The following is a 22,961-nucleotide window of genomic DNA, read 5'->3' as shown; positions in this document are numbered from 1 at the left end:
TTAATGTGATTCACATATACCTGTGACAGTATTGAAATGGCTATAAAAAGGGACAAGCACAAAACTTGTAACTTCTTGTCAGTGTAGAAACATAAAGTCAGATAGGTTTTGTAAAATCATGAAGGCATTTAATACTAAGTCAGTTTTTTCCCCTCTGAATTTAGTATTTGGTTCTTTCAATGGGAGCAGAATTTGCTTCTGATCAGAAGGAATATTACAAGTAGTACAGCTGCTGATCAAAACACAGGCCACATGAAAATTGCTGAGTAAAGGCAGGCAAATAACCTCCCCACCCAGATCTGAACTGTGTACATCTGCTTCTGGTTTCAGCAGTGTCACTGAAATCCTTAAAACCACCTTGCCTCTCTAAGTGGCTTTCCTGACAGAATTTATAGTATAGCTATAAGCATGACATTTACTGAAAATAAAAGTGAAGGCATATTTTGTATGCCTTCTCTGTTCCATTTATTTTGAAATATCTAGAAGCTTTTCAGCAACAGAATCATTTACTACTGAATGGAGAAATTAATTCTCCCGTTTTCTGAAGATCAGGGCCTATTTAAATGTCATAGGGAAGGGATGAATTTAGTTATATAAAGACACTGTCAAATATAGAACAAAATTAGATTTCTCCTCCTGTAAATATATTTCAGCTATAGCAATTAAATATTTCCTGCAGAAAATATTTCAGATAGAAATATGTTCTTTTAGATGACCATATGCCATTAATAAACCTACTTGAATTTCAAACCAGAGATTTTGAGAGGGTAAGGCATAGACTACTGCCTGAATGGAATATCTGCAGTCCATTACCATTAGTCAGATGGCAAAGATTTATGAAAGTGAATACCAACTTCCTGACACTGAAAGAGAATTCTCCCTATTTTTTAATTTGTATAGGATTTTGCCAAATAACCTCCCCTTTTTTTTTTTTGTTTGGAATGTTGTCACATTTTAGTGAAACATTTTAAAAATATGAGAAAAAAATACACAGGGTAATGGGGGCAATGGCTTCATCATCTGTTATTTCAGAATTTGTACTTGAACCCAGTTGTACATGCTGACCTAAATAAATAGAAATGGAAGTTAATCAATCACGGATGGCACAATGCAGATGAAAACTGAAATTTAAATCCTCCAGATGCACTCTACTCTCTAACATATAGGAACTTTTTTGGCAGATGTTTATATAAAATATTATGTTACCAAAGAATATAGCACACAGCAAACAGAGATTGCTGTCCTACATCAGCCTCTTAATTGTGCCTCTGTTGCCAAGTGTTTTACATCAGGAGCCTTGGAGCTGGACTTGCAGGACTACTTCTGCACCTGTTGGAGACTTTGATCTTCTGCAGTTAAGTTCTTATATTAGACACAGAGCAGATCAAAAATGCCTTGCTCATTTTTCCAGTTATTTGACAGTTTATAGCTTTCCTATAACGTTACTGTGTTTTCTCTCTATGCTCAGGGCTTGTGTTGTGGAGGATTACACAGAACTTTTTCTGCTGCTTCCTTTCTGAAGTGAGCAGGGAGGAAGCTGGATGACAGCTCTCCCACTCCTCAGGTCTGAGACATCAGTCATGTCCCCTGACAGCAGGTACCAGAATCAGCAAATTACTCATTCAGTGTGACAGCAAAGCAGCCCAGGAAACTGCAGTTTATCTTGAAGTGAATATTAAATATGTCAAATCAGCTTCCCAGAAAAAGAAGTATTTTGATTGAGTTTATACTAAAGAAATATTACATTTAGAATTTCCCTAAGTTGCTGTTTCTGTTGAAAATATATTTTGACAGAGGTTTTGTTGCTAAGTCTGTCTCGAATGGGTGTAGTAGTGCAGTGGGGTGAGTTATGGTTTCTGTAATGTTACTGACGATAAAACAGACTCAAAATACTGATTTATGCCTGCAGCAGCAGCCATGTGGTAAGAATGACCTAGACCAGGCACAATTATTCTGAGAAACCTTACTTTTGTCAATTTGATAAGTTAACATGACCACTACCAGATCAGATAGAGAAAAATGCCCATCTGTTACTTCTAGACTATTTTTAGCTGTAATTGGACAAATTAATCATCAGCTGCATTCAATATCCATTTTGGTGAATCTGGACTATATTTCTTTGAAATAAACTACTGAAGGGTTGATGTCAGACTTCAACAATCTGTGCTAATTCATGGGCGCATTTTGAATAAATAGAGAACGTCAAAATGTATTCCCATTTCCTGGAATTGTAATCATGTATAATTTCCAAATATCCAAAGTAAAGGTGAGATATATATCTATATCTATATCTGCATCTACATACACATAAAAGTTATAAAAGTTTAAAGTTATAAAAGTTTTAAGTTCAGCTCAGAAAATATTGAATTTAGTAGTCTCTGAATTGCATAAATATATTGCTCTGCTGTGGACAATCTTCACTTTATTTCCCATTTGTGCTGAAATGAAAGGCCAGGAGCTTGCATCAAGGGTACATGGCCTTTTGTAGCCTTGTGTGTATGAAGGAAAAGTGGGAAGATTAAGAATGTAACTGCCAGTATTATTGAAAGAAAAACTGGCCATGTCAAGTCATTTTTGTATTGGAAATTAGTAAGGAGAAATCAAAGCATTTCAGCTTAAGAGATAAGGCAGTTGCCCATCTGATAACTGTCATGTAAAGAATGGCTGTGTATTAAAAGTATTCACAACTTAAACTTGCAAAGGGCTTTGCTGGCACAAACGTGCCACTGTAGCAATGTAAGTAGGTTCATATTTTAAACAAAGTAGTTAAAAATGCACTATAAAAAATAACAGAAGGTGCAGGATGCAAGGATGTGTGTCTGGCATCAGGTGGAATCCGGACACCTGACTTTCTGACAGGTCATATGAGCCTGGCCCACATGCCTCCATTCTCTTGCTTTGAGAACAAAAATAACTTCTCATTCTCTCATTAAAGAGCAGAAGGATGTATAAGTCTTGTTTACTGGATAGGAATACATTATAACAATTACTTTTCCTATCTACTGTTTCTGCCTGAGGCAGAAAACCTCCAGGATGCGGAAAACTGCCAGGCAGAAAACCAGGCTTGTCTGTCCTATAGGAAAATGCAGTCAGTGTCTGAATTTCAGGACTGCCTCGTGCAATCTAGGAGGACTGGTCAACCTACTATAAGCCGCTGAAAAACTGGGCTTCCAGTGCTTTATACATTTTCAATGTAGTTAAAAGTTAAACTTTAGTTAGGAGGACTACTTGGTTGTATTTCTTCTAAATTCAAAAACTTTATTTTTGACAGCTGTAGTCTCTAAACCTGTGTTTAAAAAAAAAAAATCCTATTACTGAGTATTTCAGGTTCATAAAAATGCACAATATTTTTTTGGGAAACCTCCAGAAGAAAGGAGTCATTTTTTTCAAGGAATATCAGATTGAAAAGAAGCTTTTGCATTAAGGCAGTAATAAAGCCTTGAATCATAATAGGAAAAGCACTTAGAAAAATGTTCCGGATGGTTGTGACAAATTTTACTCGTAAACACTCTGGATAGGTCTGTAGTCTGCAGCCCCCCCGGGTACATGTTTCAGAATGATGAAGTGTTGGATGACATAAATACCAAAGGGAAATCCTCTTAGGAAAATGTATGCCAAAAAATATTGGTCCCATGGCTCCATCAGTGCCTAACCATTTGCAGGAGGTAACATTCACTGGTGATGCTGAAGTTCAACTGAAGGAAATATTACCAAAAGAGGTCTTCTGGGGTTTTTGGTTGCTGGTTTTTTGGGTTTTTTTAAAAATATGGTCCAAATTCTCCAACACTTAGAAGAGACATGAAAAATTGCCTCTGTTTTACAAGCACAGTTATATATAAGCTCCTACAGAGACAAGCCATTAGGAATAATGAAACTCTCTTAAAAGCACAATTCCGAACAACAAATTAACACAGTTTTTGATAAAGAAAAGTGGCCATGGCTAGGGAGCAGGGATTATGTTTGTGCTGGGTGGATTCAAGGGGGAAATGAAAAAGCACCATCATTCTCATCACAGCATGAGCCTTATTCCCTGCTGTGCCATCTCATAGTTTGAGACTACAGTTTTATAACTTCAGAACTGCTACTGATGGGTTTTTTTCTTCTTTCTAACCCAGTGGTAAATTCAGTAGCTTTAAAAATTACAGCTTTAACTGTTGCTCTGGAGCCGTTCTGCACTGGAATTTGCTTTTTCATCACATTCTGAGATGATGGAGGAGACTAATATTTTTCCATAGAGTTGTTTTTATTTTTGCATGAATCAGCAATCTTTTCTTCCTTGGAATATCATTCAAGAAAATTGAATTTTCAAAATTGCAGCTGAAAAGGAAAGGTTCTCTTCTACTTCAGAGATATTTCTCCAAAAGTATTTGTGTGTTTTTGCACATAAGCATATGTATATCTATGTACTTACATATGTGACTGTTTGGATATAGACAGAAAGAAAGAGAAATATAATGCAGAGAAATAGTTTGTCAAATAAAAGATGGTAATCTCTTATAGGAGTGGATCTTTTTCAGTTTTCTTAACATCATTTTGCATTTTATGCCATGGTTTCTAAGGCACGCATTTTACTGGATATAGAATTAAATTATATGTCTCTTTCCAAAATATTTGCAAGTAATTAAAAGAATGTTTTCCATACCACTTGGAAAAGCCAGTCCAATCAGAAGATTTTTCTTTCAATTGTTTGTTGGATTAAATCTGAACAGATCTTCTCATACACCCCTTAGTAACTATGTTTTAGTAGACAGAAATGGCTTACAGACATGGGTACAGTAAACTGGAGACCTGCCTGGATCTGTAATTCAGGAGTAGTTATACATCAAATAATTCTACTCTCTATATTATATAGCATAAGACTATTAATTCTTAAAAGTGCTTGCAAGTCTTTGCCACTGCTAGGATGTGTATTATTTTACAAAACTGCACTCTTCATCAGTTTCTAAGTAGTAAATATGCCCAGGGCTTCTCACTTTGCTTATGTGTTCGTGAAACAAGCTGTCAAACACTAACTTCGAATGACTGCAATCTTCCACTCACCTGCAAACTTGATGTGGAATTTATTCTCAGGCTTCAGTATCTGAACATACAAGGGACAATTTGGAGCAAAGTCTTTAACTGCCCATGCTCTTAAAATGGTTTGGTGATCCTAGAAGAAAGCGTATGAGGTGGTGACAATGAAATACAAATAACCATGTCAGATTAGAAAAAGAATCTATTATCAGACTGGCTTCATTGAAGAACACTCCTTTTAAGACCACATAGCACCAGCTGGTGTGGATGTTTATGTGCGTGTTATGTAATTACTATTACATATTAATTTCCAGAAATCTTCCACTAATAAGGTATTTTGACCCTCTGCTATCTTTCTGCAAGTGCTAATGATTGTGTCATTTGGAAAGGGGTAGCATTTGGATGTGAAATAATTGTGTGAAAACTTAAGATGGCAGTGATTAGTCATGTCTAATTAATCAAGAATGATGTAGCATAGACATCCTTCCAAAGAGACTCATAATTAAAATAGCATTAAATGATGACATCAAGAACTGAGAGTTTTAAATTGTGGGTAATTCTAAAAATATCAGTTTAATTAAAAGCAGATCTGAACTTTTGTGGAACTAAAACATTTGCACAACTGATGTCAGGATTTAGCCAACTGCTGACCAAGGATTCCAAGAGATTTTTCAGGCTGTTAGTTTTTGTTCTTGCTACCACGTGGCAAGAATGAGTTACCTGCAGGATGAACACTGCTATCCATAAAAGTCATCCATGTGATAATGCGTTCATACTTTGAATTTTGTGAAGTAAAACTAATTCCAATGTGTCATCCATCAGTTTTTATTTATTTCAAAACCAAAAAGAAATATTTCAGATTTGTATCTAGGAAGCCATGCCTGGATTGAAATGCCTTGCTAGTCATTAAATTGGTGGTATTTAAAGGTAAAATATAAAGAATGATTCATTATGTTTGCAGCATCAGCAGTAAGAGAAGGTTTCAGACTCATGAACACAAGGGAAAATCTCTGCCTGGAACAGAGTGTAATTGACATTTTCAAACCATAATATTTTATTATCAATTGAGATGTTAGCAAGTACTTTTTTCTAATAGAAAAACTAGAATGGAGTCATAAGAGGATGGCAAAATATATTATTTCACTTTTTTCTTATTATTAGTTTTATAGATGTAGGATTGCTGTGCCCAGTCAGGAGATTTAAGAGCTTGGGTATAACCTGCTGTAGGTTTTCCTTAGATGCAGCCACTTTTTCTTTACTTTTCTATAACATATGGCAATCTACCCTCCTCAGGATTTTGTGTGCTGTTGAGTTTTTTGCTGTTTTGTCTTAAGGTAATGACATGCCAACACAGCTTAGAAGCAGCAAATGACTGGGTAAGGTGCTAGATGGCAGTCACACAAATATGTTACATGCCTAGAAATATAGTTATCTCTATGTTAGATATTTTCTTGCATTTTTTTAATTATTATTTTGTCTAAAAAGCCTGGTTTTATCAGAATGCGCAATAATTGTAAAATATAAGAAGGAAGATTTCATTATAAAATGATTCAAATTACACTATCTTGTTAAAAACTCGAGCAAATCTAGACCCACAGAAATGAGAGTTGTAAAACTAAAAGTATGAACCTCAACTTGAAATATTTCTTAATATTATTGTATAGAAAAGGGAAAGACTTTGAAATTAAAATCTCTTGATGGTTATTTGGCAAATGGGCAGTTTTAACACTGCAAATGCCTTGCTTTCCATTTTCTAGCTCTTCTTTGAACCAGCAGTCCACAAATATGTAATATATGTATATAAAATGGGTGCTTAAATGCCCTAAATAACTTCATAAGATCAACTCAGTGGGTATGTACTGTGAATCTAATAACCTTGTATTATTGTTTCTTTTTTCTCTTTCCACTTGGTATATCCACATGTTTGGGTACAAAAGCTGGTTTTTTGGGTTCCCAAGTTTTTTGCTTAGTTATTCTCCCAAATTCCACTCTGAAGAAGCACTCCAGGGGACAGAAAGAAAAACACAGGTAGCACCTTAAGTGATTTCTTAGATTCAGTCTCTTCATAGAGTATTGTGGCTCTCTGGTTTAAAAATGTTGCAATTTCTATGCTATATTTTAGTGACTTCAAAAAATGTTCACCTTTCTCCCAATATGTGGTATAGATGTACACAAAACAAACAGAAGTAACTGAAACAAAATTATGCTTCTGTTCCCATTATTAAATAGATGTTTCTTTGGAAGGTGAGTGAAAAAATATATTCTCTTCTGTGTGTGATCTGCACAGATCTTCACAATGAACTGCAGTCACTGATCAAAAAATTACCACGGATACAAATGGTGATTAATATAGAGGTGATATTTAAATTCATGTATGAAAAGCTGGAAGTTTTAAAGTGGGTGTATTTAAATCATCAGGACTCAAGGAAATGCATTTAATATGTATTTTTAAATAGTTCTGTTAATTGAATTTTTTTCTTGCCACACACAACTTGATAAATCAGTTATATCCTGCTGTGTTTACATCCGTATTGTGATGCCATTCAGGCAGTGTAATTTAGATTACCAGTACAGCAGAGTCACACAATTTGATTAATGAAAGGGGAAAAAAAAGGTGCAAGCTTGAATTGGACCATCTCTGAAATTTCAGAAAGCCTCAGAACAAAGCTGTCAGCAACAGCAGAAGTGTTGTCACTAGAAATTATTAACTAACAAAATAGCAAGCAATGAACAGCCAGGGTTATCTATGGCAAATGAGTAAATCCTCTGCTTGAGGATTGTAGCTGGGGGGATAAAAACTCTCATGGACTTCAAAAAATCACTTGAGTAACAACAGCTGTTCTGGTCAGGAATCTCCTCCTTTTATTTTGACAGCTGTCACATGTAGGACAGGATCCAAGGCGCTTTTAGCAGTTTGTCAGCTTCTCAACAACAGCAGGGTGCAAAATCAGTTGTACTTATAAAGATTGATAATGGGATGACAGCTGCACTTCCTTCAGCCCAGTGACAAACCAGCCTTGAGTACTAACGTGAGGCTGGAGTAGTGTAGGAAATTCAGTACATTTCATTTCACAGCTCTAGGGGGCAGTAAGACAAAATTTAATTTTTAAAAATTTAAAGATTTTCTACTTGCAGAATAACTAACTGCATTCCCTGTGATGAGGTAATCTGATAGCAAAAAAGAAAACAAGGCAGAGAGGTGACACCTTGTTTAAAAGCTTCAGATCACACTGCCCCTGAGAGTATGATTGTGTCCCGGGGGAAGGTACCAGGAGCGTGTCTCTGGTAGGATGTGCCTGTTTGTGTGCTCCAGGTGCAAAGAGAAATGAGATTTGATCAAAGTCTGTAGTGGCAGCTGAAATGTGCCAGGTACCATTTTGGTGTTTCCTGAGGGCAGAAAGGAGAGAGCCACAGCTGGCCATGGCTCCAGAGCCAAACCTGCACAGTGCTGGCCACAATGGATGAAAGCTCTGGGAGCTCCACGCAGAGCCCACTGCCTGCCCTACAGCACAGTCCAGCAGAGCTGAAAATTGTCTTTTCTTTGCATAAATTCTGAAGCAGTTATGAGCAGAGATGAACAGCTGACTGGTGGTGTTGCTGTCCTTAATGCTGCATAAATCTTCCCAGTGCAGTGTACATCACACACTGATTTTATGGGATTTCTCATTTGTAACTGCTGTGCAACTCTCAAGTACATGATGTGAAATGAGATGTTGTAGCTGATTTATTCTGAATTCATGGCTGATTTAGATAAGACACTTGGGCTATTTTGGTATTTTTCAGTTTCCTAGAAGTTACAGGTATTTTTCCAGGTACTTGCAAGAACTCCTGCTTGTTCTTACCCTTAAATACCCTGGACCCTCTGTGACTTCCAAGCAGTAGGTCTGCCTTGCTTGACTACTCTGGGATTACTTGCTGCCAGTTCAGTGGCTTTCACTACTGTATTTTCAGGAGTCTATTGCTGATGAATCAAATTCAAAGTCCTTAGCTCAGTAAGTTTCAATGTTAGTAGGAGCATAGATTTCTTTCTCAGGGAGCTCAGTGACTTTCTGCAAGAACAGGATCTTTAGCTAAGATCTTTTAACTAAGTTTTGATGGCAGATGAAGTAATAAGTGATAGAATATTAAGTGATGCTACATATATAATACAAAGGTCTCATTTCCCATTTTTTACTAAATCTGTTTTCAACATTTAGAAAAATAATTGCTATTTCTTATAATGTAACACCAAAACAGTATTTTTAGTCGAGATTGCTTAAAACATAATCACTGAATTAAAAATATTGGTTCAATCTTGTTAGGCAATTTGTAAGCATCTTCAGGGATATTCAGACTTACACTGATCCCCCTTTGGAGTTCAAGATTGAACTGAATGAGGCAAGACTGCAATAATTTAGTGTAGTGCTCGTGGTGAAAAATTTTAAGTTATGTTCATAAATCCATCATCAGTGGACTTTTTTCCTGGATATTTGTGATCAGTAGATAATTTCATTAGCTGGAAGAGTTCAAGTCATATGGTTTTATTCTTCTATCACAGATACACAGCACAGAGGTTTGTATTAGCAGTGTTCCTTTGTGGACAGGAACTTACCTGACTGCAAATAACTACCAACATGGGCAAAGAATCTTGCCATTTTTCAATTTTAAAATTGGCCAATATGAAAAATTATCAAATAGTCTCACATATATTGGGTACTTGTATTAGTCACAAATTTGTTTATGAAGTTGAATTCAGGCTTTGCTTCATTAGTTCTGAATATACCAGTCAGTTGATACCTGTCTCTTTTCTGATTTAATAAATACAACTGATTGAACTGGATATCTACAGCAGACACTGATATTAGTTCAGGTACTTTGAATATTGACAGAGTACCATTCTTGGAAGTGATTAATGACCATTATCAATGTATCTATAGGGTACTATGAGAGTGCTTTTGTACTATTCTGCCCTTGTTGCATAAAAAAGAACTGAGAGGGAATAAGGACAGTAAAACCTGCACATCCTCTCACATCTCCCTCCCCAACTTACAGCTGCTGTCCTGTCCACCTCACAGCGGCTGCTCAGGATGAAACAGGCTTCAGCATCATCCATCCTGCAAAAGAGGAGACAAACCTGTCACAGCCCAACCAGGGACTCACTGGACTCAGGTTTCACAATCAGAGTCTTGCACAGAGAAACAGAACACAGACAAAGTTCAGTCTCTCTGTTCTCATTTCTTACCCTGGTGCCAGTAAAAGCTGTGCCAAAGTAGTAAAAGCAGAATGGCCTCAAACTTAATTTGCAAAGTATTTATCTGCCATGAGTATAGAAGGTGAATAAATAACACCAGTCTGCCTGGTGTGTAAGAGTGCAATAGGCATAAGTTATTACCAGTAGAATGAACAAGAGGGGGCAAATAATAGACTTGTCTTGCCTAGTGAGAGCAGAAAGTTAGGTAGATGTGCAAGAATAATGTGTTTGGGATAAATAATAGACATTTCTGTGTATATAAGCATTAAATGAACTATTTCTAGTTCATGGTGTCTTTGGTCAGGAAGAAATCACGGGAATTCTATGAGTAATTTCAGCTAAGCATGGGAGCAGTATTGGGAAGACTGGGTCTTTACCAAAGCTGTAGGAAGGAAAATTCAGTTCCATTAGATGAGATTTTTTTTGCAAAATTGGCTATTTACCACCGATGCAGTCAGCCAACTTTTGGTATTCCTTTACTTTTTGGTGTGACCTTTATCATGTTACTTTGACATTGGGTTCACATATAATATATGGATAAATTTTGATGAGACCTTCTTGATTGTTTTGTTGTCATTGGTAACCATTACTTTATTTATTAGAAGAATTTTACCACGTGCCTTGTTATCTCCTCAGTACATTATGTTCTCATTAAAAAGAAATACACCAAACATCTTGAGTACTAGGTTATATTTCATATCAAATGTTCTATTAAATTCCCACTACACTTCTTCCCTCAGGAGAGGTTGAAAATTATTCTGTGACAGGTACATTCAATTACATGTTCTGCAGGAAAAAGCACAGTTCCACAGCTGACTACCTCCAGGTTATTATAAGTGAAATTCAAGATTATATTTAGGGAACAGCCTAATTTTAATTCTTGTAATGTGTAGAACAAATGTCAGCTAAATCCACATATTAATTCCTTCTTGAAATCAGCATGAAAAAAAAAAAAAAAGGATCTCTCCAAAAGAAAATTTCTAATCCTGAAAAAAGCTTTCTCGTCTTGTCAACTTTTAAACAGCTATAGAAGTATTTGTTTTTTGGCAGTGGCAGAAGTCTGAGAAGATAACACTGTTCATGAAGCTTCGCAGATGAGATTCTTGGAAATAACTCCCCTCAGGTAAAGAATGACACAAACAGTCAGACCAGTATTGGCTTAATTTTAGTTATCTACAAAACAGAGCAATGCAGATGAGTTAAATCACATATTTGCTAAGAATCACCTTTTCCTCTCCTTGGAGAGTTTAAAGAGATGATCCTTCTACATGAATTCCACTGTGAATTCCTTCACAGCTCAACTGATTGAGCACTGGGGGGGAGGTGTGTGTGAGGAACTGTGCTTGACTGATGTGTTTTGATAAATGTCACTCACTATTAAGTGGCAGAGAGCATCTCTTAGAAGTGGTGGAAGTTTGTGGTAAGAGGAGGGCCCTGGAGAGTTCATGTATGTACAGCAGAATAGTTGCTTAATGTTACCAGGCTGAAATTAAGAAAACAAAACTGTACAGTTGGGTTCAAAATTTCAGATATTAAGAAAAATTATATCAAAGAGCTTTGCTTTGCCTTCTAAATACTCATGGCTTTCCTTCTAGCACAGCTTTTGTTGCTTGTGAAACTTATTTATCAAACAGTATGAGTGAAAAAAAAAAAGGTAAAAAAGAATGGTCAATATTTGCCTACTTAGCTCTCAACAGGTCTTGATCTTTTAGGGCTGAGCCTTGCAGGTAGATAACTCTTTGGGACCACATTGGGATTTGTAACACCCTTCGGACCTGAGCATCCATCTCCGTAGGACACAAAATAACCACATAGTAGTCCTGTTAAAATAGGAAAAAAAGGGGAAATAGTCATGGGTTTTGTTACTTTACTATTTATTGTTGCTGGAGAAAGAGCCAACAGTGATTTGGGATGTCAAAAATGTCTCTGATAAAATGCTGACAGACAGAGTTTATTTCCTCAAAATTTTTTCCTTTGGATTAATGGGCCAATCCAAACTGCTTCCTGTGCTACAGACAGTCCTTGTTAAGAAAAGTAAGGATGTTTCAAAGGTTACATAAGTGCACAAATGAAAAGGAGGGATGAATGGAACATGAGAGGAGAGACTGAGAGCTTAGGACAGGCTGGTCACAGAATCTTCCCTAGGACACAGAGGGTTTTGCAGAAAGCAAAATGGCATTGGATGCAATGCACCATCTATATCCTTCAGCTTCCCAGTGCACAGAATCATTATGGTTGGAAAAGATCTCCAGGATCGAGTCCAACTCACTTTCAGCTCTGAAGGGAGTGTATATAAGCCCTTTTGAGTTACCTGTGTAGTACCAGGACTTTTCTTCTTTGTCTCCAGTGTATCACAGAGCCTGACTCATTCTTCAGCTTAGTTAACTAAATGTTGTGTTTCAATTTGTGTTTGTATCTATAAAGAACTGGATTTCTTCGTGCAATTGCTTGTGCCTCTTACTAGCTAATTGTTTTGGGTAATATTTTGGATTTGGGATTTGGCAAATTGGTGCTCAGCCGTTTGAGAATTGTATCTGTGTGATTTTTGCAGTAGTTAATGAAGCATGGTACCACAGGTAACTTAGTAAAAGACGTAGAGAAGATTTAGTAAAAAAGAGAGTCTGTAGCAAAGGCAATGATAATAAATCCAAACTGATATCTCATGGAAATAAGCTCCTAGATGTTCCAAATAAGCCATATGACAAGTTTGCATTAGCTAGGGAATGTGTGTACACTAACAAAATCTGTGTATTTTGTCAAGGTCTTTGTCCTTTACAGTACATATATTTATTTCTTCATTTCCACCATTCCAAGAGGATCTAATCTTTGCAGTCCTGTGCAATGTGCTCTAGGATGACCCTGCCTGAGCAGGGAGGTTGGACCAGATGACCCTCGGTGGTCCCTTCCAACCTCTGACCATGCTGTGATTCCTAACACAGGTAAAAAGCAAAGCAAAAGGTGAAAACTTTGGATGGTTTGACTTGTGAGGATTTTTGGATCCAGTCCCAAAACAATGGGGAAAAATAATTTGAGTAGCTTTCATTTATTTTCTATTTTAGGGTAGAATCTAAGGAATTTGCATGGAAATACGTGTTTCTAGAAAGACTGGCATAATTCAACAAGACAGCAATTCTACCTCTTTAGTCTATTCACCTCAACATAAAATGTCTCTAGACTGTATCTTGGCTTCTTATGGCAGGTATAGATTCCCAATTCACCAGTCTATTCCCAAAATCAGTTTTACAAATTAAAGACCATTTCAGAAACTTTTCTTAAAAAAAGAAAACAAAGAGTGTTTTGAGCTTCTTTTCTTTTGGAATTATTTTTTTTCACTCTCAGTACCTGCAGTCTGGGGTGGGCATAGAACTCATTTAAGAAATCCATGAGTAAGTCAATCTTCAGAGAGCTCACACACAGCACAACATGTTTTTCTGTCTGAGCTCTGTATCGACTGTAGTTTCCTCCGGACTTTTGCCTCTCCATCCATAAATATGCCAGCTGTTCAAACTGCAAGAGATGCCAATTGTCAGTGAAACAGAGACAAGTAGGTGAGCACTACAACTCCATAATGACTTGGCAGTGTTGCATCGTTCATCTCACACCTCTATGAAAAGCTGCTCTTAGCCCACAATATCTTTTTCTTTGTAAAATGTTCTCTAATAAGGTGATCACAAACAACAGTGCCAGAATCTAACACACACAAACAGCAGTGAAAACTCATTAAAATACCATGAGAATACATTTAATCATAGGAGTTTAGAAAAGAATGAAGGCTGGTGCCTTATTCCTTTAAGTATTTTATGCTTCTGAGCTCTCTTTTTCTAGTATCATGTGGCATAATTGCTTCCCTCATGTGAAAGGTTAAATTTTCACACATGTACTGTGAATATACTTGGAGAGAGGCACCATTTTTCTTAGTTTGGGCAGTAACTCTTCCCAGAGATTTTATAATGTTCTGAAGGTGACCTGTAAACTCTCTTATCTGTCTTGTAATTTTAGACACAACTTAAAAACACAGCAGCTGTTAATACAGCAAGTTTGTCAGCTGAACAATAAATGCAGGTTAGCGGTAAACATTACTACTCTGAATCCTCCAGACCAAAGAGAATACTGTAATAAACTGTAATAAAACATACAAATACCAGTTCAAAGCTTCTTGTAAGTAACACATGTTTAATACTTAGCTCACTTTAACTGTATGGCTGTGTGACAGCTGCTTTTTCTCATCCACATTGCACTGATGGAGAGGCTGGATTGTGAATAATAACTGATTTCATATCACAGCAGGGCAAAAGCTTGGGAGACAATGCCTCCCACTCTACTATGTCTGTGGAAAGCTATATGAAGCCCCATTATCAGTACAAAGGTATAAAATAAAGTAGCTAATAATAGGTAAATTTATGTGAAATGCCAGTAGATTCTAGGTTATTTACTGCTTATGTGGAGCTCTTGGGCTGAAGTATGTATCAGAACTACCTTAAGAATGAAATTTCTATGTCCTAGGAAATTCCAAATTTCTTAAACAGAGCCCATTTTAGTTTTCAGTAGAATATATATTTTACTAATCTTTCACTGAGTGAGAATATAATTGTGTAGGTGCATATGTCTGAGAATACATACATTAAATATTTAATTAGAGTGTTCAAATAACATCAAGAAAATTAATGCTGAAAAAGCTTGAGCTTCCAACCTCCCAGGGTTTGTGTGTTGTCTGCCCACACTAAGCTTTCTGAGCTTTAGTTCACTGCCAAAGCAGCAGAGTCTGGAAACCATGGCTGTGTGAGAAACTTTGGAGCTTCATGGTCTAGCAGGTCTACTGTAGGCTTTGATAAAAACGCAGTGTCTCCCCACATCCTCTTTTTCTGGCACAAGGGCTGGGTGATCACCAAGTGTGGAACAGTGAACATCTTGGTAGGGTTTCCCATGTAACCTCAGGGTTTCTGTCATCCAGCCTCACCTAATGAGCTGGAAAATGCTTGGTATGAATTTAATAAAGCTGACTGACTCCTTGAAATACTTGGATTTTCATAAATTGCTCTTTCCCTGTTGAAACTGTTAGAAGTCCTAAACTTAGGCAGGCATGAAAAATTCCTAACTGTGCTGCTGGCTCTGTGTGAGTGTGTTCCATACACAGCTGTGAACCCAATTTGCTTGAGTTGCAGATTTAATGAGATTTTTTTCAAGTTAGCACTGAGCTGTAAGAGTAAGAGAGGAAGTAGAGAGAACCAAGATTAGAAACAGGGAGAGCCTGCAGAGGAAAAGCTGTACTCATAAAGAAAGTGCTGGCTACTGTTGTGGGGTTTTTTTGTAATTGCTCCATTAATAACAAACCCATATCTCAGGATAAAGTAAGGCCTCTGTGGTACATGACTGGAGCAGAAAACTTTCATCAGCACTTGAAAACTGTTATCAATACTCTGTTTTTTCATATAAATCTAGAGTATAGAAGAACATACAGGGAAAAGAAAAAAAAAACACAATAGGAGAGATAGATGTCTCTTTTTTCTGACATTTTCTGTGCAATAATAATAGCAACAATAAATTATTTCAGTTATTATTCCTTTGTTTCAAAAACAATTCTAAAGAGGAAAAAAATCCACATTTACCTGTATGGGCAACACCACAAGAGCAACACAGATCATAATGACAACAAGCAGCTTTGAAGGCCATATCTTGGGTGTAACATCCCCAAAGCCCACAGTGGAAAATGTCACTATGCAGAAATAAAGGGAGTCAAAGAGAGTCAACCTGTTTCCTGCTCGTTCCAGATGCTGAATTCCACAAATACTACGTAAAAAAGAATGAATAAAGACATGAAAAATAAAAACTGTTCAAGCTTGACGATTATATGTGCAGAGAACTATTTTCAGAATTCATAAATTGCTTAGCAAAGACTTTTTTTTAAAGAAAAGTAAAAATTAGTATCAAACCAGAAGTGCTATATTGTTACAATTTTCAAATGTCATTTGTAATAAAAGAAACACATTTTTGATTATTCTAATATGATAGGCACAACTGTTGCTAGGCTTTGCTTAGTGGCTGTTGTGAAGGAGAGGTGGTATATAGAACATCATGAATTGATGCAATTCCTTTCTAAACCAGAACAAAACAGATGGTATAGAGCTGCCACCATTCAACATTTTTTATAGATATGTTTCAACTTTTTCAGGGAGGGTTTGCTGCCATGGCCAAGAAAACTGCGCATACTGCTTTCTTTAAATCTGTCTCTCTTTATGTTGGTCTCTGTCCCTTTCTGTGGCAAAAGTTACTGATGTGAACCAGTTATGAGAGCACATGTTGCATATTAGAAGGTTTCTGTTGGTACAAATGGGTACTAACTGTCTGGAATAAACTGAATGTGAGAACTGCAGGCTACTGAATTATCAGAGGAAAAAGCATCTAGGGTCAGTCAGCCTGCAGGTAGGAAGTGGAAGGTGGCAATTGATAAGAAGATTCTGCTCACTAAAAGTACAGAGTAGAAGTAGGGGGCTTGGCTGGGACTGTAATAGCTGAGCAAGTGGAGTTCACCCCTTCCAGTCACACATTCCTGTGCACAAGTAAATGGCAGCCCAAGTTATCTGGTAATTATTTCTCTTGGAATCAGCACGATGCGCTTTTGGTTTTGAGAAGCAGTAGCAGAATCTCTCCACAGGTCATCCTCCTATAGCATACATTGCATATTTCAAAAATACTTCACTTTGTAAATATATACCACAGCAAAGAGCTTCCCAAGCTTAAAATATGATCTTCTCTGATACAGTGGAATTACTTAGATCAGTTCAGGCTTTTAAATTATATTCACCTATATTAAAAAACCCCAATGTGCAAACCACCCTGAATAGCGCTTTTTCCCCTTGGAGCTAGCAGGATGATTTCTCCTCAGAGAATTAGTAAATAATTAATAAATCATATCGTATTCCTCAGTAATTATTCTAGAACATACTAAATATTATTTCTTCATATATGGTATCCAGATGGTCAGAGTCCCTCATTAATATCTGCCATGGGAAGATCTTGGCATCACCAGGGAGACCCTGTGTTTATAACAGTGTTAGCAGTTGTTCTTCTGTTCTCTGTTCTGTTCTCCAAATATAATTTAGCTGTGGGCAGTGGCATTTCCAGAACATATGGATCAAATTCCCAGTTTCCTTTTCACAGTTCTAGCATTTGTAGTTTTCACACATCTCAAAATGTTCTAAAAAGGGTGGGGTTTTTTCCCTGTTGTTTGCCTAAGTTTCATGCTTCAGTCAGAAGTGATATTTATATTCCTATCCAGTTCATCCCACATTTTTCACTGGAGTTGTAATCTGGATCTTCCATTATTTCACTATGTTCACAGTTTTTCTGTTGTTTTTTTTTCTTTTTACTAAAAGGATAATTATATTTTTGTCCCTGAAAATACCAACAGAAGGACTGTAAGGAATTATGCTAATGAAGCTTTCTTTTGGTCTCAGACAAGGAAGTTTCTCAGCTAAAGGCTTTTCTAGTTTTAATATGAAATAATGAACTATATTGTAAAGGCATTGAAGCATGGAAAAAGAAGCTATTTTAATATCAATATTCACGTAACGTGTAGTTTTAAAAGCAGAATGGAGATGGACTTTTAATTCTTTATTTTTATTATTCCTGATCACCTGTGTGCATTTTCTTCTCTCTAGTTGCCTTTTATAGATATAGCCCAGAAACACATAACCTTGACTTCAGGAATTAAGCTCCTAAGGGCCAGGAAAGCAACAATTACACTGAGCCAGTGATATGGCTCCTCTAGAACAGGACTGTTACACCACTGCACTCAGCAGATTAAATATCTGCAGATGAGGTTTTATTGAACCATAATGCATGAGCCTGTCATTGGTAGAAATGTATTTTTTCTGGTGCTCATGCCTGTGAAATTGCTTGGTGTTTGTAAATGCAAAAGGCTCAGTTTTACTCCTTCTATCTGACAGAATGTATTAAAATATAAAAATTTGGTACCCTCAGGCTGGTTTTTTTCCAATTTTCAAGGAATTTGAATTGTTTCATTATTTTTTGCTCTTTTTGTAAAACTTTAACATTTTTTAATAGCTTGGTGATAGGAAAACTCAGGTCTTGAATAATAATAATAGTAATAATAATAATAGTTGTTGTTGTTATTATTAATTCCATAGCCAACCCACCGAAATATACTTTAGCTGAATTGAAATAAAGTAAATATACCATGGACCTTTTCAGCCTTTTTTAAGTGAACAGTAAAATTCCCATTGAATTTAGTGAGGCTCAAGATTTCATTTTATCAGCTCTACCCCCTTATAGTCCTATCTATTCCTCTTCCTTGAAGCCATCAAAATAATGTGCCTGATCCAAAATTGGATTTGAGATGTTTCTCACTGAACTTAGTGGGCATGAGCCAGAGCTTCCCACATTTAGTCAACAGTATTAAAGTCAGTAAGAAAAGGGAGCTGCTTCTTTGCTGAGGAAGAAATTCAGCTCTTCTAACAACTTGTTGATCAAATTCATTTCTTTCCTCGAAATTATTTGCACCGCATTTGCAGTCCTACCAAACTGTACTTGAAGCCCTCACCCTGCATACAAGGGAATGATAAATCCCAAATCAGGTTACCGAGTCTGAGTGTTTTGGTGCTCTGCTGTTTGTCTTTACTGGAGCCAGAGAGCACCAAACTGCAGAAAACCCTGACTTTCAAAGAGACAGCTTTATGGGAGTCTGATTAACAAATGAAATATTACCTCTGTGACTACTCCTCCACGAATATTACACCTCCAGCTCACCAACAATGCCTTTAGAGAAATGTTACTCAGCATTGATAGCATGTTCCCATCTGTCTGGGAATTACTGATTACACTGCAGAGAGATTGCAGTGGAACATCAGTGGATGTCCTAGAAGCCAAGTCCACATGGATGAGTTATTCTATTCCCCACAACTCATTGACATCTTTTAATACATCCCAATTCCTTAGATGAATCAGATGCATCCGATTTTTTTTTCTTAAATGAAGTGTTAATCGTTACTTTTAGCACAAATTCTGCATGTTCTTGTCTGCTTTCTTATGTTTCCTGACATAATGAAATGTGCAGTAATTTGGGCTTCCTATTTTGTCTGATATTTTTGGTGATATTTTTATCCCCTTGTTCTTGTTTGCTTCCTCTTCCTCTTTCATACCCTGAAGATAAGTAATTTATTTAGTCAAACTTGGACAAACAAAATGATTTCAAGCAGGAAAGGAATGTACAGTAAAGGCAATGCTCACACCTACTTCTTTTTGTGGAGAAAATAAACCACTGTAATAATCAGTACACAGAGAGTTCCTAGTTAAACATAAGGCCAATTCAGCACCTTCTATGCCAGTTTTAGGATTCCTGTGAATTCAGGAAGGCTGTCTTTTCATAGTGGATCTAAGGGAGACACTTACAACAAAAATAAATTGCCTCAATGCAGAGGAGATTCAGTATTTCTAAAAAACACCACAGAAAGCCAAACTAAGTGTCTGCTGAAGCAAAAGTAGTATCAGAAAATTACAAACTTCCAGAGGACAGAAATATGATTCCAAACACTCTGTTACCACTGCACTTGAAAAACAAAATGTAAAGACATGTAATCTCTGAAGATTGGTAATGTTTAGTTTGGGTATTATTTGAACTTTTGAGAGTTCAGTCTCTGTTTTACTGGAAGCTTTCTTTCTAGTTCCAGGAATCTTTGTTTGCTTGAGTGTCTTATGTGCCAAAACTAACTCCTGTTTGTAAATAAGCTGTCTCTACATGCACTACAGAAATAAATACTGCAGAGTAAAATAATCCCTGAGGCTGTCAGATTTTAATCATGCTGCAGAAGCATGTCACAGAAATGGATGGAACAAGAACCATTTGGATAGTATTTTGCAAATATTTTACATTAACTATCCTTATTTATAACCAATTGTTTAGAGTCCTCTTGATATCAGTTTATATTTTCATTTGTCAGCATTGACAGATTAATCTGATTTCTACATTTTCATTTCTAGAGAAAATTACTGTTTACACATACAACCTCTTAAGGTCTAAAATAATGCACCAGAAGGCTGAGCCAAAAGCCAGAGCTGCCTCTGTGTGCTGAGGATTAGGCAGCAACTACCAGCACTGTTTTCTTTGGACTTGTAACTTCGAGCTCCACCTTGTGTAATTACCATGTTTAAAGCAGCTGGCCGCAGGGACTAGCTGATGAATGTGTTGAAATCAACATGGATTAATTTTATCAGATTCAGTGTGATTCTGTGGCAAAGGTTCAGTGCTTCTGTACTACAGAAGTTACACCTCCACTAGCTCACAAGTGTAGCAATTCTACTTAATCAAGCGCCCCCAGCAGTTTCTCACACTCAAAGCTCTTTACAATTTCCTCTTATCCTACCAAAGAACGGTGATGCTAGAACAAATTAGAAATTAAATTCTCATTATTTGATTGTCCTATACTGTCAATTGCTGTTCATGTTATTTTTAACATTTTCTGAGGCTACTATCACAGATTTTTTCTTTTTTCTTTATGAGAAGAATTGGAATGAACTATCAGTCAACAAAATTGTTGATAGACCACCAACTGTAGCAAATATTCATGGGTGAAGTACAAATACAGTGAAATACTAAAGCAAAGGACCATGTTGACTTTCCAGGAAATGCAGACAAGCATTTGAGACATATTTTACCACTATAGCAACTGTAACTGCTTAAGGAAACTTCCCCAATCTCTACATCAAAATAAAATGAAGCTATAGAAAAGTTCATTCTTCAGTCTCACTCTGGGAGATGTAACATCTCATAAAATTCTGATAAATTTATAGAGGCTTTGCTTTAAACTGGCAAAAGGTGCTCAGTTCTTGCCAAAGATATTCATATTAAGCTGGTGCCAGTCTTAAGTCCTTGAAATGAAAGTGGTGCTGAGACTAATGCTGTATCTGGAGAATGCCCTGCTTTGCACAAAGGAAAACAGTTTTTCATACTCAAAATTGTCTCTGTGGGGTGTTCAGTCTTCTCTAGAGCATTGTGCAGAGCCAGATGCAGTTTTGTCCCATATTTTAAAATTAGACATTATCGGAAAAACAATTCTCAGTGTGGAGAATTAGTATTCATACACACATTAAACAGGCAATTTTCACTTTACAAAATCTGGGTTGAATACTAATATAACTGGAGTGACATTAAAGTAGGATTTTTTTTCATTCCCTGTATCAGACACATAAGGAAATATTGTCTGCTGACTTCTGAATGACAATACATGCAGAATGTGAAGGTGCTGATCACCCTACCTGTGACCTAAAAACCTGATGCTTTCTGACAGAAATCCTGACTCTTGTGTAAATAATGAAGAGGCAAACAAAAAGAACAAGGGATGAGCAGAAACTGCAGCAAATAAAAGAGTGAAGCAACAATCACAAAATGCTCTGACCAATAATAAAATGTCAATCCCATCCAAAACCCTTGAAGATGACGTTTTAACTTGAAAAAAACCAAATGCTTCAATTTTTTCCAAGTCTTGTGCCTTTTCTCAGGTCTTTTCTAAAACCAGTGGGTTTTTTTCTAATTTATTTTCTAAAAGCAATTTTCCATAAACAGTATTAAAATAGAAAAAAAAACCCAAACAAGTAGATGTACCATTTTCATAAAGTTAAAATGACAGAATCTGGTACAATATATCATATAAAATACATCAAATTTAGGCATTACAATGAGAAGATGCTATTTTCACCTTTCATTCCACATAAAAGGCTTTAAAGCTGAAGGGATAGCTGAATTCCAGGACATAGAAATTAAGAATTGTATACAAGACAATGAAAAAAATGAGCAAGTACTGCTGACTGGAAAGATGAAGGTTGTTATGCTGCCTTTAAAGTAAATCAGTAGAGAAATACACTTGCTGTTCTTAGTTGGCAACAACTGATCTAACAAATGCAGTAGATCAGCTGCAAGGTATTCACTGACTGGACAAAATAGATACTGCTGGACATTGTGGCTTCTTAATGTTAAAGGACAAAAGTTGTAACATTCTCTGACATTTTTGCAACTCTAATGCCACTTCATCAGGCAGTTCAACATAAATCCAGATAAATCTATTTTTCCAGATAGGTTCTTTTCAGAGACCAGCATTTATTTTCATACAACACTGTCCCTTTTTTTTTTTTTTCAGAATCACAATAGGGAAGGGAAAGACTTGAATTAATTCAACAGGCTTTGAATCAACCTTCTCAGTTCTGTGTGACTTTGAACACAAGTCAAGGTAAGGGTTATGAATTTACTTTCACTACACAACAGTGCCACCATGTCAGAAATTAATTCGGACTTTCTCTTCGGATGGAAAGGTCATTTTTGTTTGTTTTCCAATTTTATCTTTATCCCAAATAATGGTGTTTGATGATATGTTTATTACTTACCCCTGGTGTCTTTTATAAGCGTTTTCCTTCCCCAAAGATCAGAACATTATATGCAGCTAATGGTTGCAAAAGCTCAACTTATAAAAATAAACTCTTCCCCTAGGAACTCATGTGATTTCCAGAAACTGCAGAACATCTTGTTAAGCAGAATAGGGTATTATGAAATGATCAAGTGTATATAAATATTTTTTGAATCTGAGTGAGAACCTTTCTGCTCCTGCTGCTGCCTTTAGTGGAATAAGCAGTGGAGCTGCAATTAAAGAGCTCTGGTCATTGAGACTGCACAAGCAGGGTCCCACTGTGGGCAGCCTTCAGCTCTGTTTCC

The 22,961-nt window shown here is 36.5% G+C and overlaps 1 protein-coding gene and 1 long non-coding RNA gene across 7 annotated transcripts in view; one reads left to right on the top strand and one right to left on the bottom strand.

Moving 5' to 3' along the window:
* Positions 1-22,961, bottom strand: part of KCNT2 (potassium sodium-activated channel subfamily T member 2) — a 115,695-nt gene that overhangs the window by 35,977 nt on the left and 56,757 nt on the right. For all 6 annotated transcript variants that reach the window (XM_039556100.1, XM_039556101.1, XM_039556104.1 and 3 more), the window contains 5 exons: positions 15,850-16,030; positions 13,586-13,750; positions 11,927-12,063; positions 10,043-10,106; positions 5,041-5,149 (listed from right to left, as the gene is read on the bottom strand). In XM_039556100.1, coding sequence (XP_039412034.1) covers positions 5,041-5,149; positions 10,043-10,106; positions 11,927-12,063; positions 13,586-13,750; positions 15,850-16,030 — 656 coding nt within the window. The remainder of the gene's footprint in view (positions 1-5,040; positions 5,150-10,042; positions 10,107-11,926; positions 12,064-13,585; positions 13,751-15,849; positions 16,031-22,961) is intronic.
* Positions 1-22,961, top strand: part of LOC109145957 — a 64,060-nt gene that overhangs the window by 39,294 nt on the left and 1,805 nt on the right. Inside the window, exon 7 of the long non-coding RNA XR_005602504.1 lies at positions 22,393-22,482. This is a non-coding gene — a long non-coding RNA (uncharacterized LOC109145957). The remainder of the gene's footprint in view (positions 1-22,392; positions 22,483-22,961) is intronic.

Source organism: Corvus cornix, chromosome 8 (assembly GCF_000738735.6).
Source record: "Corvus cornix cornix isolate S_Up_H32 chromosome 8, ASM73873v5, whole genome shotgun sequence".
Lineage (NCBI taxonomy): Eukaryota > Metazoa > Chordata > Aves > Passeriformes > Corvidae > Corvus > Corvus cornix.
The sequence above is the reverse complement of the archived record's forward strand: the minus strand, read 5'-3'. Positions and strand labels throughout refer to the sequence as shown.